Source organism: Rhinolophus sinicus, chromosome 5, assembly GCF_057876585.1.
Source record: "Rhinolophus sinicus isolate RSI-liver-muscle chromosome 5, RSI-T2T, whole genome shotgun sequence".
In the NCBI taxonomy this organism is placed as follows: Eukaryota; Metazoa; Chordata; class Mammalia; order Chiroptera; family Rhinolophidae; genus Rhinolophus; species Rhinolophus sinicus.
The window spans coordinates 111,713,581-111,731,634 of NC_142505.1; the positions used below are offsets into that span (position 1 = coordinate 111,713,581).

The window sequence follows — 18,054 nt, forward strand, 5'->3', positions numbered from 1 at the left end:
GGCCTTTCACTGGTCATAAAAACTCCTGTTTGTGGGCTGGGCCACTACCCCAGGAGAGCTGGCCATGTTTGTCCTCAGAGGACGTCACCATGCAGAGCTGACGGCAGGCAGAGGGCATGGGAGGCAGCGCAGTGCAGTGGACAGTGGGCTCGCAGTGGCGCTGGCTGGGCCACGTCCTGGCTGCATGAGTTTGGATAATGGTTCGACCTCTCAGGTGGCCGCAACCTCCCCTGCCATCCCCATGCTGGGTTAGGAGGCCTGGCACAGTTGGCCAGCCCTCAGCTGGGCCTCCACAGCCCCCACGCACCCCACTGCCTAGGAGAGACCTGTCACTGAGGCCACTCACCTGTGTATTACCACACTGGCCCTGGCTTCGGCATGTTGTGCTGAACATGCTCACTGGGTATTCATGCAGTCCCCACACATAGTCCGCATGGGGTTGGGGCCTCAGTGGCAAAGGGGCTGAGGGGCCTGTGCTCCCGAGCCCGTCTGCTACGGCAGCGAGTTCCAGAGCCCCGGCTCTGACAGGGGGGTGGATGACTGCGTGTCTTGGCCAAGCAGCCGGGGACGGGCCTGAGGCAGGAAGGACTGGAGGGACTGCAGGAGAGGGAATCCTGTGGGCCCCTCGCCAAGGCTGCAGCCGAGTGGGTGCCCACTCCTGCTGGGAGGGGCCTTCCTGGAGCAATGCAGATGGAGGCCGAGGGCACGGCCCTCAGGTGGGCCCTCACATGTGTGAGGCCTGTGGGAGGGGTGCAGGGCTGTGCTCTGAGGGGCCGTAGGGCTGACTTCCAGGGAAATGCAGCCCCCAGCTGTCCCACGGGCACAGACGCTGCTCCTGTGGGGCTCTGACCCCCTCCAGGTGGATTTCGGGGGCAGCGGCTGAGCTGAGGCTGGTGAGGGATGTGGGGACAAGGGCGGCCTGGAGAAGCAGGCTTGGGGAGGGCAGGGCTGCACAGGGTGAGGGCACTGCCTCCTGTGGACTCTGTCCCCTCTCAACACGTGTGGGCCACGCCCTGTCCAGCCCCCGTTGGCGCCACAGTTAAGGGAAGGGGGACAGCTAGAGGCTTGGAGAGGGCACAAGGTGAGCAGGCAGCAGCACCCTGGAGCCCACACAATGCTGCTCCCAGCCCCCTCCCCCCAGGAGGCCACCAGGAAAGCATGAGGCCCTGCGCAGTCACTTCCTAAGTTGGAACCCTATGAAGAGAAAGCACTTGCGATGCAGAGGAGATGGGGTTCTCTGTCCACCAGGGGCCCCTGACCAAGAGTGGGAGCCACGAGCTTGCCTTTCCCCTCAGGCCGAGCCTATGGGGGCGTCCTTGAGGAAGACCTCCTTTGGCTAGAAGGTGCTTCATCCCTCCCCACCCCAGCCCACTGAGTGACAGGGAGTCCTGCAGACCCCAGGCCATTCTCTGGAGGCCGGTGGCTGAGGTGGCACAGCTGGGTCAGGAAGTGATGGGTAGGCATTGGGGGGAGGGGCATGAAGGAGGGGGTGGGGCAGGGGAGCGGGGAGCGGCAGGATGAGGTCAGAGGTGGGGGAGGAGAGGGGGAAGAAGAGGGAAGAGAAGGACTTGGGGGAGAAGGGAGGAGGGGGAGGGGACACACAGGAATTGAAAGTGCATTCCAGACGGATGACACATCTCTGGCCCGCAGGGCGGGGGAGCAGGCTGAGCTGCCCTTCTCTGGAAGGTCCCTGGGATCAGCTCCCCTGAGAGGGAGGGGAGGGTGGGGCCAGGCTGGAAGGAAAATTCCTGGCCTGGGGAGCCCCACTGCTGGCTGCATCCTTCAAGGCTCTGCTCAAATGCCGCCTCCTCCTTGAAGCCTTCTCAGATTCCTCCTTGGCACCTGGACCAAGGAGTGCACATTCCCGTCGGACATGGCCAGCCTGGGAACTCGAGGCAGGGTCCAGCAGGACCTCTGGGTCCTGACCCATGGCTGCGCAGCACACACGGCTGCGTTCAGGAGTGCTACTGAAGGCCTTCTCTGGGTTGTCCACTCTTGCTGGCTGGCCTCAAGGCCCTCAGGAGGAATGGCAATGGCGTCCCCTGGGCTGGGACCTCTGAGTGGGGTTCTACCAGGCTTTGACGCGTGGGATTGGACAGGCGCTGATCTCTGTGTGCTCACCAGGCTCCAGGCACCGTTCTGGACACTTCCGGGACTTACCATTTACGCCTCCATCACCCTGGGGGTTCCACTGTCACCCACTTCTCAGCTGAGGCTCAGTGGGAACAGGACACCTGTGGGTCGCTTGGTGGTGAGGCCGGGACCAGTATGCCCAGCCTTCGGCAGGTGGATTTGCACTCCGCCCTCGGCTGGCAGGCGGCAGGCCTGGGTGTGAGGAGCCCCCTCAGACCCAGAGCTGGCCATGGGTGGGCGGGGGTCCTGGGAGCTGTGTGGCTGGGTGTTGGGGGGAACCTTCAGGAAAGCGATAAACAGGCCCCTTCCCACATCCACCACCAGAAGGGACGTGTCCCCTTCCCTAAGCAAGTCCCTGCCCAGGCCCCTGGTCACTGCTTCCTGCTCTCTAGAGGACTCAGGCCAATCCTTGGAGGCCGGGTGGTTTACAGGCTGGGACTTACTTACCCTGAGAGGCGGAGGGGACGTGTGCCAAGCCTCTCCGTGTGCCCACCGGAGTGCCTCAGTGCCTGAGCTCACTTAACCCTCAAGGGCAAAGACCCTTAAGTCAAGGACGTAGCCCCCCCTGCTTCCGGTTGTCCCCTCCACAGGGAGCAGAGCCGGTCTGGGTCACCAGTAGGCTACTGTGGAGATGATGGAGGAGACTTCCGAGGACAGGCCATGGAGGACACTGGCTGTGGGGGCAGCCACGCACCACCTTGTAAGGACATGCAAGCAGCTGTGAGTGTGGCCCAGCGGCCCCCAGCACACAGCCACGGGGCAGCCATTTCCCTCAGGCCTCAGTGGCCCCCACAGGACCACCAGCTAAGCCTGAGCCTCAGAGACAGGTGATCAACGCTCCAGTGTTGGCTGGGCTGTAAGTGCTCAGCAGCCAAGCCCTACAGCAAATGTTAGCTCTGCTGGAAACAGGGTGCTTACTTGACTTACCCACGGAACACGTGACACAGAGACGAAGCCTGGAATTGGACCAGGTTGCCCTCCTCCAGGGTCCTGCTGTGTGTGGCCGTTCTGGGGTCTTTGTTGGACGTGACACGTGGGGCCTCAGCCTGGCTGCAACAGGCGTGCTGCTCCCTGAAGGCAGGTGGGAGGCGGCAGAGGTGGTGACTGCTCCTCAGGTCAGGCACAGCTGCATATGTACAGGGCTTTGAAAGCAGGCGGTCCTGACTCCCAGGGCCCTGTGGGAGGCGGGGCCGGGCAGGTCTGGGCCAGGGCCAGAACCGAGGCTTGCTAATGGACGCGTCCCTGGGCTCCAGCGTCTGCCTCTGCTTTCTGCTCATGTTGGCTTTGCCAGAGGAGCCTGGTGGGAGCACAGAATTATTTATAACCTGTTATCTGCCAGGGAAATGCTTTCTAACTCAGGGAGCGCCCAAGACCGGTGAGGGAGGGCGCTGGCATCACCCTCTCCCCATCTCTGAGGCCCAAGGGCCACCCAGAACCTGACCCGCCCACTTAGTCTTGTGAGGGTAACGCCTTCCAGCATCTTCTGCTGGATTTTTCACGGAGTCACTAGGGAGACTTTGGAGCAGAGAAGGACCTGGGCTGACGGTCACTCTCCTGGTGAGGACAGACTGGTGGGGGGCAGGGGAGGCAGTCATCCTGCAGGCGGGGCGGGGCTGGGACCCGGCTGGTGGCACCGGGATGGGATCGGGTCAGTTTTGTGGGGACACTTAGGGGTTGAGTCAACAAGATTTCCAACGGACGGGAGGTAGTGTTGGGGACGTCAGGGTTGGTGCTGGGACTGCTGGCCTGTATGTCCCGGGGGTGAGGTCCCAGGAACAGCATGCAGCAGCCTGAATGCGTCTTGGTTGTATTAAGGTTGACTTGTCCACTGGACACAGAGTTGAGGTGCTGAGTGGATGGTTGGACTGTGGATCTGGGGTTCAGGACAAAACTTGGGTCTAGAGATCCCACTGCAGAATTGTCCCCATGAATCTGGGACAGCTCCCCCAGGGAGGGAAAAGAGCACAAGAGTGGGCTCTGGGCTCACAGGGGGAGGGGAGGAGCCAGCAGAGGAGACAAGACTGGGCAGCCAGAGGACACAGAAAATCAGGAAGTGGGGGGTCCAGGAGGGGACGTGACCAGTGGGAGGAGACCTGAGGAGGACGGACCAGTGCTGCAGCGTCCAGACCTCTGGTGAACTGGACCGTGGGGCGTGGTGGACTGGACGCTTCTGGCCAAGGAGCCTTTGAGCTTCTTGTCTGAAGGGAAAGCTGCTGAGACTGTTGTTGCTCTTTCTTGCCAGTGCGAACGAGGACACCTAAGCTGCCCTGGCAGCTGCCTTGTCACCATGAGGGAGACGCTGCCATGGAGGGGATCACGGAGGCCCAGCAGGCCCTTGATCAGACCTGTCCTAAAGCTGCACGTGTGTCAGCGGTTCTGGCTCATCCTGCTGAGATGCCGGCTCCACAGGGGGCGAGCGCCAGTGTGTGTCTGTTCTATTCCATGTCCTCCGAGGCCAGCTCCACGCAAAGGGTTCATGGCTGTGTCTCCAGAGACTAGAAAGGGCCCACATTCATTACATAGTAGGTGCATAATAAATGTTTGTTGTCAAATGAATGCGTCTTAGGGCACTGTCAAAGCAGGAGAGAGAGACTGTGCGTGACAAACACACCCAGAGTTCCACAGTCAGCAGATCTGGAAATATCCACAGTGCAGACCAAAGCTGCAGTTTTAGGTGCTGGGTGGGTTTATTTTGCATTTCTGGGATGGGGGGGTGCATGATAACCTTGGCTGCCCTTGAGGGCTCTGAGGATACATGGGAGCTGGTGGCACGGGGTACAGGATGGCCTCTTGGGGCTGTCCTCAACCTGACAGGCGTGTCCTGCGGCTGTAGCTGCAGGGGGAACTGCGGTGTTCATGAATCGTCTGCTGTGTGCCAGGCCCCGTGTGTGCACAATGCCACGGCCCGCCCGTGGCCTCTGTGACTGAGAGTAAAACGTGGGCTGCCCTGGGTCAGTGCTCAGCACCTCTCTGGCTTCCCCTTGAGCAGCCAGTAGCACTTCTGCTGTCACTAGTCCCCTGTAGTCTTTGAGGCTCAGGGAGGTGCGTTAACTTGCCAAAGGCTGCACAGCCAGCAGCTGGTGGAGCTGTCATCAAACCCAGGAATGCCCCTCTGGGCCTGGGCCTGGATCGGTCCCTGCCTACCATGTATCTGGCACCCTGCCCCTAAGGGCAGGCGGGCGCATAGTAGGTGCTCAGGAAGTGGAGTGCCCATATGCCACTCCCCTTATGCTGTCCCACCAGAGGGAAGTGCCTGGCCACCGAGAGGCTGCGGGCAAGTCACCGCACTCCCAGACAGGTCCCTGGGTCACCGCAGGATAGGGATAAGATTATCTGAGAGTACTTTCTTCTGTCGAGAACAATAGCTTCTCCCAACCCAGTTAGTCCTGGGCCCAGGATCCAGCCTGACCAACCAGAATGCCGTGTCCCCACCTCGGTCACCGCCAGTGGCCCAGACTGAGCCTGTGACATGCAGGCTCTGAAGAGTCTGGGGCCAGGAGGCTGTCAGGCGGGGGCTCCGGCTGCTGCCCACCCTGTGGAGAAAGTCGAGCTGAAGGCTGAGGGCTGAGCGCCTTGGCCCAGCCACACCTGCAGCTGGTCACTCCAGAGCCTGGCGAGTATGTGGCCTGACGCCTTTCCCGCTGCCTTGATACACTTGGAGTCGGGTTCTTGTCACAACAACCGAGCGTGCCGATGTCTACAGAACTGGTAGGTGGAGGTGGGCTGTGGCTTCTTGTCTACATGACAGGGGCTGGGGTTTCTGCTGTGGGACTCCTGACCCAGTGCTTCCCAGACAAGGTCGCAGCACCTCTCCCTGCCTGACCCCTCCTTCTGAGCTCCATGGATGTGGCAGTGACAGATCTTGTCTGAGGTCAGGGACAGTCAACAAGGTGGTGTCGTCACGTCCTCACACACTTAGCACAGGGCCATTTGCACAGTCTACATGGCCGTTGAAATGGAAGGGACACAGTCGTGAAATTAACTGAGGCCAGAAGCCTCGTGTCCACCCTGCTCTGGCTGCAGGAGGAGAGAAGTCGCAGCCACAAAACCTGGGCAGGACTGGGGGTGGGTGGGGTGTTTCTGTCTCTCTCTGACTCATCTCCACCAGCCCTTTATTTCCCCCATCTGTCCCTCCTTCTATCTGTCCCCTGCCTGTCTGTTTCTCCTTTCTTCTTGTCGCATGCTTTCCTTTCTCCTCATCGTCTCCCCTCCCTTTCTTCTTTCTACCCATGTCTTGGCCTCAGTGGAAAGATTCTTGCAGGCACCCTGGCCCCTTCCCCATGCCTCCTGGCCTCCTGAAGCGGCACTCCATCCTGAGGGTGGTGCCACGCAGCCCAGACTGGTGCAGGGAAGTCTCTCTCACAAGAAAGTCATTTCTGCAGACCTCCCCTGGCCTTGGGAGCCAGAGGTGAGATTAGCCTGCCCTCAGCCGGGAGGGAGGGCACGTGCTCCAGAAGGCTCACTGAGTCACACCCACCAGCCAGACCAGCCGGTCTCCCCCAGATGCCAGCCCACCAGCCACAAGACAGCCCTTCCCTTGGAAGCCTGGGTGTCACGCCTGCACCCTCCTGGCTCCCAGGGCTGCGGGACGGGCCAGGCTGCTGGGCGGGGGGAGCAGCAGCTGAGGTCCCATGCGGTCGATGCTCTTACATCAGTCCTGCATTTCTTTCCACAACAGCCCTGGAACAGAACTGTCATCATCCCTGTTTTCCCAGATGGGGAAACTGAGGCTTGATGCTGTTTTGTGAGCTGCCCAAGGACACAGCCAGCAGGAGGCTGAGTCTGGAGCCAGCGTGCCCTCCCCAGGGAGGATGGGCCTTCACCGTGGCCTCGTCGCAAGAGGGGGGTCATCTCGGCAGCACTGTTGGCTGGCAGGGATTTCGAGGTCCAGAGAGGGGAGGAGACATACCAGCCCTTCCAGCCCAGAGCCACAGCTTCTGATACCCGAATGTCTCTTTTAAATAGAAGCCCTTGAGTTTCTTACAGAAGTAATATCAGCACATCACAGACCACCGAGGGTGGGTGAGAGAAGTTGGAACACAGCCCATTGCCCTGACCCCCTGCGGGCAGTGCTAATGCTTATAGGACAAGGGAGCCCAGACAGGGCCTGGGGATGTCGGCTGTGGCGTGTGGATGTACAGGAGCAGCGCCGGTTCCATACATGGGACATGGTCTCTGCAGCCATCATCTGAATGCACACAGTTCCCAGCAACAGAAGGGTTAGAGGCATGTGTCTGTTCACACGTGGGTTTAGGCTGTTTGGATGTTTGCTACTTCCAGGTGTGCTCGGAACCCCTGCAGGATATGTTCTGTTCTGTCTTTGGGTCATTTCTTCAGTCAGGTCCCAGCTGTGGGACTCCAGGGTGGGGCCATGGCCCCCAGGGCTGGTCTTTCCCCAGATGGCTTCCATCCCCCGAGGGTAAAACCTGAATTCCTTACTTTGGTCTCAAGGCCTAAGTGATGGGCTCACCCTTCCCTGTCCCTGCTGCTCCCCCTCCCACCCCCCTCCCTTCTTCCTTGAACAAGCCAAGCCGGTTCCAGCCTCAGGGCCTTTCCCCACGCTGCATTCTCTGCCTAGAATGCTACATCATCGAATCTTCTCAACATTGGCTCCTCAAATAGGCCTTCCTGACCACCCCCAAATTCCTGACCTAAAATCTTATACACTTATTTGTCCCTTGTTTATTTTTTCCCCAGTGAGACTGGGACACCGTTTGAGTGTCGGTCCCCAGTGCTTCACACAGTGCCTGGCACATAAATATTTGTTCAATGACCAAGTAAATATTTCTTAAAGAACCCTCTGAGCTGGCTGTCAGCCGGGAGGGAGCTGAGGCTCCAGGTGCTAAACAGCCTACAAAGCCCCATGGCACCGGCCAGCGGATGCTGGGTGGGAGGGGCTGGGACCTGCCCCCGACCTACCGACAGGACCCGCAGGACTTCAGCCTTCCCGCCTCTCCTCCGGGACCCCACCGGGCAGCTCAGCTCCGCCGCCACCCATGCACTCACCTGGCGGGCTCCCCGTGTAGACATGAATTCTGGGTGTCTACACTAACGTCCAGTAGAAACATCATTTGAGCCACATACAGCATTTTCTATTTTCCAGAAGTCATGTTAAACAAAGGAAAAACAAACAGGTGAAATTAGTTGTAATCACAGTTTATTTAACTCAACATATCAAAAATGTTATCCTTTCAGTGTGATTAATATAAAAATTACTAATGAGAACTTTTACACTCTTTCTTTTCATACTAAGTACTCTAAGGCTGTGTCATCTACTCTACAGCATGGCCCATTGCGGACCAGCCATATGTCACATGCCCAATGGCCACCTGTAGCCAGTGGCTCCTGTGCCAGGCAGCCCAGGCTCAGCCTTCATTTCTTGAAGCCACCAAGTGTCCCGAGGTCTTCATTCACAGAATATTCACAAACTGATGTAGGCTCACATCCTATTTTAGACTTCATTTCTGTTTGTGTATATAAAAAAGAAAATTAAAAAATTGAAGAGGGAGTTAAAAACAGCACTGAGCATGACTTCCCTGCCTGCTGGCAGGCTCCTTCCTTTCTGGGGAGTCTGAACTAGAAAGGCCTGATCCCAGCCGGGGCCTGGGGCGCCCTCAGATAACCACTTAATTAACGCCTGCCTGGGCACTTTTGATCTCCAAGGAGCGGTGCCCACTCGGCTGAGGCTGCTCCTGTATTAATTGCCCCAAACCCAGAAAGCCTTGCCAAGATAAAGGGGCATGGCGTTTCATCACTACAAATTGTTCTGAAATCTGCTCTGGCACCAGCAAAGGCCTGGTGTGGATACCCAGCGGTCCCTGCTTGAGGACCCCAGCACTGCAGGTGTGTGTGTGCGTGCACACGTGCACTGCTGCTTCTCCTGGGTGGGGCAGAGCCTCCTTGCTTGGCAGGGTTATTGGCCCACTTTCCAGACGAGAGGACTGAGACTTGGGGCAGCCTAGGGACAAACCATGGCAACAAGGCCAAGGCCAAGGGGCAGAGGGAGGCTTGGGTGTGCCCTTCCTGTCCCCCTGCACCTTAGGGCTGGGAGTCAGGTGGGCGTGGGCTCCAGTCCCGCTGCCTTTATTGCTGGTGACCACACCGTCCTGCACGCCCTTGTGGCATCTGAGCTGTAAGACCAATGCCACCCAGGTGAGTCCACTTTCTTCTGAGCAGCACAGCCCCCAGCCTTGGGGGCCAGGCCCTGGGCAGTGCCTCCATGAGGTCTGGGACTGGCCTGTCTGTAAAGGGGGGGATGGGACAGGTCTCCACTGCTGGGTGTCTGTGTGACAGGAAATCACAGGGACCGAGGTGATCGGTGGATATTCGTCGTGACTGCCAGTGCGAAGTAACAGTAAGAACGATGATGGAGGTCCAGCTGGTACCCAGCCCCTGGAGGGAACGGGGTGAGCTGGGTTTCAGGGTGGGTGCTGGCTGCACACTACACAAGGGCCCTTATAACAGGCATGCTGTCCCCTCCAGCCCCCTACCTCGCTCTGAGGGAAGGACAAGGCCCTTTCAGTTCCCCCTGGGAGCACAAAGGGAACGTCACCTCAGCTGGGTCCATTTGGAGCACCAGAGTCACCTTAATTATAGGCCTGCGGGCACGTAGGGCAGGCCTGGGACGCTGGAGATAGCCCGAAAACACCTGCGCTGGGGTCGACCGGACCCCAAGCCGCCAGGTGCACCTTCCCCACCCACCAACCCCTCCCTGGCATGGAGGTCCCCTGGGCCTCCTTCTTCTGTCAGGGCTCCCGGACGCGTGAGAGCCCCTGAGGTCTCCTTTCGCACAAAGCCTGGAGCAGTCTGGCCCGCCTGGGTCCGTCTGCAGGGCCCTGAACGCCGAGCTCCCGCCGCCTCTGACTCAAGTATATTTAGCCTCATTATCAAATGTTTGCAGTGAACCGTGTGAACCTAATAGCGGCTGGAAGTGAAACCCGATTCCCAGGCAGAAAGCAGCACGTGACCACGCCTGATCAGCAGGGGTCACCGCCCCCCAAGCCCCGCGGGTTGGGCAGTGTGCTGCCCCCAGGCGCCTGGCCCCACACGGAAGTCCCCTCTTGGACCTTGTCCCGCAGCCCCTTCTCCAGAGACCGAAATGAGGGCGGCTGGAGTCCGAACGGACCTGGTGTTGAGGAGGAACCAGGATCTGGAGGGGTCCACGCAGGAGTGGTTCCCATCCAAGCTGGTGACCTCTCGGTCAAGTCGGTCCTACCGGCTCCATTTTCATTTCTCGGGCAGCTTCTTCCGAGGATGGGGGAGGGTGGGGTGGGCTGGAGGAGGGGGCTCCTGTCTCAGCCCAGGGAGGGCCTTGGTGCTCTGACGCGAGAGGTGCGCCGAGTTTCCCTACGGCGGCTGTCGCGCGGCTGCACAAGTTTTTGCCACCCTCGCGTGCCGCTGTTGTCGTGGTCGCTATGACGACGCGCCGCGTTTTATTTTTAATAGCGGCTGGCGATTAGAGGGCGGCCTGCGCGCTCCCGGCGCGGTTCTCGAGTCCGGGATGGGGGGTGTGCCCAGGCTCGCCCCCGCTTCCCGCCCTCTCTCTGGCCTGAGACTCCAGCGGAAGGCGCCCCCTTCCGCATCCCCAGATCTCCCCCGGTCCAAGTTCGAACTAGGCATCCCCGAAGAGCCAGGCTGGGAATGGGTGCAGAGGGAGGCACCCATCCAGGCCGCTCAGAGGTGCCAGAGACCCCCTGGAGCTGGCGATCCTCTCTGGGCAGAGATTGGACCCGAAAGGGCCCCGCTTCCTCCAAAATACAGACGACCGTTCCTCCTTCCTTCCCACACCTGCCATCAAACCCAATCCTTAACCCCAAAAGAGTGTCCTTGGGTCGCCTCTGCCCGAGGGGAATCCGAGGCTCAACGGGATGATGCAGTCAGGTCTCGGATGAGTACGGGCCAGCTCGAACCGGGCCAGCCAGAGTCCTGGCAGTGAGCGTCCGGCTGCCTTCCAGAAACTTCCAGTGCTCCCTCTACGATAGAAGGTTCCACCTGGACGGACAAGGACGGACTTTCACGTGCTTCTAAACGTTTCCAGGTTTGTTTGCCCGGTTCTGCCTCCGTCCTCCATCCTGACCACCCGGCCCCGCACACTCGCCAGCGGGAAGTCGCAACGGCATTGGGAGGCGGCAGGTGTGTGGAGGCCTGTGGAAGGGTGAGCATACACCCAGGTGGTCTGGGAACTGCAGGAGAAGCCTCCCCACCCCCAGGTATTTGAGGGAAGGCGAGCGCCCCGAGGCCTCTCCGGACTCACTTTTGAAATGCCAGGGACAGGCCAGCCAAGGATGAAAGCCCGCCCGCCAGGCAGCGCCTTTACTGCCTTTGTCCAGCCGGGGCAATGGGGGCGGAGGGCCAGGGCAGACGGCATTCTCCTCCGCTGGCCACCCCCACACCGGGGCGTCTCACAGCCTTCCAGGGCCTCGGCCGTCTAGCTTTGGGGTCTCGGCCCGTCATTCCTCTATAGCTGTGGTACGGGGACAGGTCCACCCCCTCGAGGGCCCGACCCCACCTGGTCTAGGAGGGCGGAATCAACCCAGCCCGGGTCTACCCGCCCTTTCGTGGCGGGGAGCCCTCCAGCCGCGCTCAGGCCTGGGGCTCCCCGCGCGTCGTGCCCCCGCATCGCGCTCTGTGCGGCGCCTTGGCCGGAGGTGGCGCTCTGTGCGCCCAGCGGATCCCGGCGGCGCTGGAGGCTCACACTCCGGGGTTCCTCACCAGAGGCTCTTTTCTTTTCCTTCCCTCCCAACCCCTTGAGTTCCCGGCTCAGGCCGCAACCCTGCCTTCCACAAGCGAATGGGGACTTGGGGGACGCGGGGTCCCAGGGTGGGGACGAGGCACGCTGCAGCCCCCCTCCTCCGACCTGGGCGCTCTCCCATCGGAATGTGGGTGGAGGTTCCTCATTCAGACGCCCCAGGCATCGGATTGTGGGCGGGAGCGCGTGGCAGCCACCAGGTGAGTGCCCCAGACGCGCCCCTAAAGCCGGCCCACCTCTCACCAGAGACTCGCTCCCCCTCCTTTTATGGCGAGGGGGAGGCAGGGGCCCTGGATCCCAACCGTGGAAAGAGGCCCGAGGGCGGGGGGCGGGGGCCGGCCTGCTTTTGCCCTTTTTGGCGTCCAGCTCTGGGCGCTGCCCTCTGCTGCCGCTGGGGCCCGAGAGAGGCGAGGCGAGCCGGCGACGGCGGCGCTTCCGCGGCGGCCTCCTCCACTCCCCGTCCGGTGCCGCAGGATTGCAGCTGGAATTGGAGGGTGGGCAGCTCGAGGGAGGGGCGCGCAGAGCCCTGGTGGCTGCGCTTGGAGCCGGGCGCGGGGCTTGCATGGATCTCACTGCCTGCGTGAGCGCGTGTGTGTGCTCACTGCGGCGGCGGCCCGGCCCTACCCGGCCGGTGCGGCCCCCGCGCGCTTCCGAGGTGCGGGTCCCGGGCCGGGAATCCGGGGGCGGTGAGAGGGAGGGGCAGGGGAGGGGCTCGGCGACGGCCCTATAACCCCCTCCCCGTCGCCGGCCGGCTCCACACGCGCGCCCGGAGAAGCCCGCACAACTCTGGCGAGCTGGGCCTGCCCGCGCCTGCTCCTCTCCCGGCAGCGGCAGGGGCAGCGGCGCCAGCTCGGTCCTGCGCCCGCCTTCAGGCCCGCGCAGCGCGGCCCCGGGTGCTGCCCGGCTCGGGCCGGAGGAGGGCGGAGCGCGGCGCCGGAGCCGAGGGCGCGCCGCGGAGGGGCGCACGCAGGCCGCCGGGCCGCGCCGTGCTGGGCCGCGCCGTGCCCGGCCTGGCGGCGGCGGTGGCGAAAGAAGGCCGGCGGTGGGCGCGCAGGGAGAGCGCGAGCTGGAGGCCGGGGCCTGGCCGGGCGTCCAGACAGGTGCTGGGTGCGGCGGCTCCAGCCTCGCTCCGGGCTCCTCGGGGCTGACGCCGCAAACACGCGGAATTAGCGGCCAGGTCGTTCCTAAAGCCGGCGCCGAGGAGCGAGAGCGGCAGCCGCCAGCACCGGGAACGCACCAAGGAAGAGGCCCAGCCCCGCCCTCCGTCCCTTCCGTCCCCACCCCCCACCCTGCGGCCCCGGAGGCTCCCGGCGCGGCAGGCGCGCACTCCCCGCTCCTCCTCCTCGCTGCTCGCGCCGGGCGCGTTCCGTCGGCTCCCCGCTCCGCACCACCCTCCTCCGGGCCGCGCTCCCTGAGGGATGGTACTGAATTTCGCCGCCGCAGGAGCCCGGCTGCAGCGCCCGCCCCGCGGCCTCGCCTCCTCGCCGAGCCGCCAGCGCCTCGGGACGCGATGAGGACCTGGGCTTGCCTGCTGCTCCTCGGCTGCGGATGCCTCGCCCATGCCCTGGCCGAGGTGGGTGCCACCCCCGCGCCCCGGCGCACGCCCCCTGCGGCCGCCCGCGGGCTGGGGCGCCCCGGGCTCGGGGTCTGCAGAGCGCGTTTTCATTTCTGTTAAGGTGGTCGATTTAAAAATTTTCCCAAGTGGGGTTGTGTTTTTTGCTGTGCCTAAGTGTGTCTGGTGAGTTTCCAGCGTGTTGCGTCGCTCTGCCGAGGAAGGACTGAGTGACGGCGGGGTGGACGAGTGGGGAGAAACTTCGGGGGCGCGGGCTTTTCTCCCTGGTGGGCACCCGGGGCGCGGCGGGCAGTGCAGTATAGGGGTGCAGGAAGCGCGGAAGGGGGTGTGTGTGAGCCGGCGGAGTTCGGGGAGGGGGGGGAAAAGCGGCGCATAAACAGGTAGAGGCCCCCCGGCAGGCCGGGTGGGCAGCGTGGAGCCGCAGCCCCGGGTCCCCGGTTCCCAAACCCGCCCGGGGCCTGCTTACAGGTGGCTGAGCGAGGCGAGCCGGGACCGGGCCAGGCGCCCGCGCCCTCCCACCGCCGGCGCCCCCCACCCCTCATCTCGAATCCCGAATTCCCAGGAGCTCTGCTGTGATGAATGACTTTCTACAGCCCCCGTCGTGGGAACTTAGTGCCTGAGACCCCCCGCAGGGACGCCTGACTCCCTTTAAAAATCTGGAAGGAGTGGGGGGAGACCGAGTGGTGAGGGTGGGCAGGGCAGGGATCCGGGAGGTACGAGAGGTAGATATTTAACTCTCCCATTCCCTGCAGCCTCTCCCAACTGCCGGCTGGATTTGGGGCTCCCGAGTCGGCGCTAGGGCCGCTGCTGGGCCGGAGCGGGGTGGGGCGAGTGTGAGTGGGTGTGAGGGTGCGTGCGCGCGCGTTTGTGAGACGGAGAGACCCTCTCCCCTACAGGTTTGCCCGGGATTCCGGGTGTGAAATTTAAGCCCCTCGCTGGATTAAAGTGTTAGGGCTGCCGTGACTTTCGTCGCTGATCCATGACGCATTTCAGCTTGATCTTCCTAGATGTTGATTTCACTATTAAATCGGAAACTCCCCGGGCCCCTCACTACCCCCAGACCGCCTGTAACTGACACCCCAGGCGGAGGGGCTGGAATGGGGGGCTTTTGTTTGAAATTTTAAAGGTGGCGCGCGGGCTTTTTTTCAAAAGGCAGACGTGGATGGGGACGAAGAATGGGGTCTCACCGAGCCCCACCACCGGCCATCGGCTCCAGGGCCCGGCCGGGGGTCGGGCGGCCTTGCGTGCGAGGTGCCCGGGTGGGCCAGGGACCAAGAGCCCTCGGCGTGGGACGCGAGCCGGCGGGGCCGGGGCGAGGCTCGCTGACCGTGTGGCTCTGCTTGCAGGAAGCCGAGATCCCCCGCGAGGTAATTGAGAGGCTGGCGCACAGTCAGATCCACAGCATCCGGGACCTCCAGCGACTCCTGGAGATAGACTCCGTAGGTAAATCGCGCCCCTTCCCTCGCGCGCGGGGAGGGCGCGGGCGGGGCGGGCCGTGTGTGCGCCCCGCGGCGCCTCCCGCGTTTGGGCCGGGCCGCGCAGGAGCGCACCGAAAGGTCAGAATCCAATCCCGGGCCATAAAGCCCAGGCGGATGAGTCAGGAGTTTCTCTTCCAATCACCACTTTCTCTCCCGGCGGCGGCCGAGAGCTGCTCGCTCGCCCAGAGGTTGTTTTTGCATTTAAGGAACACGCCGCGTGTGTCACAGAAAGTTCAGCCGCATAGAGGGCGCCGGCGCCCCGGCCAGGTGTGCCTGCCCCAGGCCTGCCCTCAGGCTGGGAGGAGCGGCAGCGGGCCCAGGCCCTGAGCGCAGAACAGCCCTGTGCCTTGCGGGGAGCCCCGGGTCAGGGCCCCTTTGCACCCCTGAGGCGGGGCTGGGCCTTTCTGTTTGCAGGAGACCTGTGTCTTCTTTTTGCGACTCGGGTACATCTGCTGTTTGGAGGCTCCTCTCTCAGGCCCTGGAGCCCTGCCACTTTCGAAAAACAGTTTATGTGTGAAGTGTTGTGCTGAACCGCTTGAGGGCCGATTGCAGAATTGGACTGGACCTGGGTTGGCAGAGGCTGCCTTGGGGTGGAAGCAGGTGGTGGTGGGTGGCTTTGCTGGGTGTGGAACAGAGGGAGCCCCTTCCTGGCGGACAAGGGCTCCGGCCCACGTATTCCTAGCGTTGGAACTTCAGTGTGTTAAGTAGGGAAACACTCTACTGACTAAGAGGCCGCAAATGAACTTGTCAAAGGCAGCAGGGAAGGTAGTGGATGGAAGGTTGGGTGGGACGAAGATCCCTCTCCTGCAAACTGCTGTGAAAAGGGGTTTGGGTAGGGGAACTAGGGGAAATCACTAGCTGGGCCATTTGGAAATTTGTCCCTAATTATGATGCTGGCGAGGCCCGGACCGTTCGCAGTGCATGCCAAAACCACCTTCCAGTGGGGCAGGCGGGCGGTTTCTGTAGTTTCTTGACCCAGGAAATCCTTTGGCTGATCTTTATCAAGAAAGGGTAGCATTTCACTTCGAGATCAGAGTTGGCAGGATGGGGGCTTGGAACTGCTGCCCCTTGATGTGTAGCCGCGGAAGGGCTTGTTTTTGGTGAGCTGAGGGAAGCACTCCCGCATTCTGCTGGTCCCTGTGGGTTTGGGAAAGTGGTGGGGAGACTGCCTCCTAGAGCAGGGTCCAGGGTTTCTCTTTCTGGCTCTTCGAAGTGAGGTCTCTGAAGGGCTGGGCTTCCATGCCGGATGCTTTTGGATGCCACCGGGAAATGGGCCATTGACTTTCTGCTGCCACCATTCTTATTCTGGCCTCTGCAGCTCCGCCTCTCCCATCCCCCACCATTAACACCTTTTGCATTGCAGCCCTGGGGTTATGTTGCTGCCTCCTGACTTGGGAGCTTGAGGGCCCAGAGCCTCTTGGGGAGGGGGTGTGTGTCCAAACTGAAAAAGCCACGATGCACCATCCAGTTCTTAGCTTGTTTCAAGTTGCCCCTTTATAAAAAGCCCCAGGACCCCATCTTCTTCCTGCCCCAGGGAGTGGGTAGAGTGGCTCACCTGCGGGGATGCCCACCCCAGCCTGTCAGACTTTTTGGGCTCTGGTGCCTGGGAAACTGTGGGTGAGAACCAAGAGGGCCTGAAGGACAGTCCTTGCTCACTATCTTTGCCCCTAGGGGGACATTTGTGACACAAAAGCAAAAGTGGGTCTCCTTTGTCCTGGTCCTGCCCCCCTTCCACAGAAGTGGAAGCTGAGAACCAGAAGAGACCATGGTCTCTGGCCTGAGCACAGGAGTTGCACCTGTTGCTTCTAGAGCTTGTCTGGGGGGAGGGGGCGTCTACCCACCCAACTCCTGTCCCACCAGAAGTGGAGTTGAAACAGTGGGCTGCTGGGTTGTAAGCAGCTGTGGATGACTGAGCTGCCTCGCCCCCCACCCCACCCCCCGCCGGCCCTGGACTCCACACTAGGTCCAGCAGAGGTCCTTCTGGGACCAGGGAGGAAGGGGCTGGGTCCCCAGCTGGAAAATCTCCCTCTATAACTCTAGGGGTGTCCCTGCCAGATTGACCTGAGTGTAAGGCTTGCGCCCAGGCCGCTTGAGAAGAGGCTTTTTCAAACAGCGACTCCTCACTTGTGTGGGCGGGGCTTTGTGATGGGGCACTGGGGTCCTGATTCCTCCCTGTGGGTGGACTGCATTCCCATTTCACAGGTGGGAAACTGAGCTTGGGCTCCAGGTGGGTGTGGCTGGAGGCCCAGGGGGTAGGATTCCTGCTCTGGAGTGTCCTGAGTTCTGAGTATAAGGAGTGAAGCCCTAGATGGTTTTCCACCTGCTGCTTTTGGGTGGAGAGACCAGCATGTGGTCTTTTAATGACCAGTAGCATGGAGTTTGGGGCCTGTTTGTCCAGTGTGATGAGAACAAACCCCTCAGCAGAGTGGCAGCGGGAGCTTTGTTCTCCGAGCAGTCTGGCTGAACGCCCGGGTCATTGAGTAACCGATACATAAATATCCCATCTTGGGCCATTAACGCTTCACCAGGACGGATGGCTGGAGCAGTACTCCCGCCAAGTTGTCATGTGGACATCTGTGCATCAAAGACCAGAGGGAAACCGCTTGACTAACTGTCCTCAGAGTGGTTGGAGGGTGTGATTCCCAGGGACCTTCTCGTGGAAGTCGCTGCTGGGCTACTTCTCCGGCAACATGAATCAGAAGGCGTCCCCCTGGCGCGGTCCGGGCTGCGTTTGCTGACCCTCATCGTGATAGGGGGCCTCAGAGGGTGGGCTTGTTTGACTAGCAGCTGTTTTGTCTCTGTCTCTTGTCTTCAAAACCAATTGATGAACTGGGGCATTTCCTTCGTTGTTTATTAGGCCTGGGGTGGGAGAGCCCACCTGGCCCTGGACAGGGCCCTTTGTCCCTGCATGCCGGCCCGTCTCTTGGGCCTCAGTGTCCTCAGATGTGCACAGGTGGCAGCGCCTGGTCTGTGATGTGCTGCAGAGCGCTCGCGTTCTTAAGTTTTCTTAGAAGCCAATACAAGATGGCCGCCACCAGGACATGACTCATAAATGTCACTTTTTCAGGAAAAAAAATGCTTCTTGTAACAGTTGGTTGATGGGAAATTCTTACTGTGTGAGT

The 18,054-nt window shown here is 61.4% G+C and overlaps 1 protein-coding gene across 20 annotated transcripts in view; it reads left to right on the plus strand.

Moving 5' to 3' along the window:
- Positions 1 to 11,786: 11,786 nt before the first annotated feature.
- Positions 11,787 to 18,054, plus strand: part of PDGFA (platelet derived growth factor subunit A) — a 35,515-nt gene continuing 29,247 nt past the window's right edge. For 2 of the 20 annotated variants that reach the window (XM_088798830.1, XM_088798831.1), the window contains exons 1-3: positions 12,123 to 12,375; positions 13,325 to 13,454; positions 14,801 to 14,897. In XM_088798830.1, coding sequence (XP_088654956.1) covers positions 12,149 to 12,375; positions 13,325 to 13,454; positions 14,801 to 14,897 — 454 coding nt within the window. In that variant the 5' untranslated portion in view covers positions 12,123 to 12,148. Of the gene's footprint in view, positions 12,082 to 12,111; positions 12,537 to 12,625; positions 13,455 to 14,800; positions 14,898 to 18,054 lie in introns of those variants that run through there. The other 18 variants (XR_016021416.1, XM_074314076.2, XM_074314074.2 and 15 more) reach the window with 16 other exon arrangements.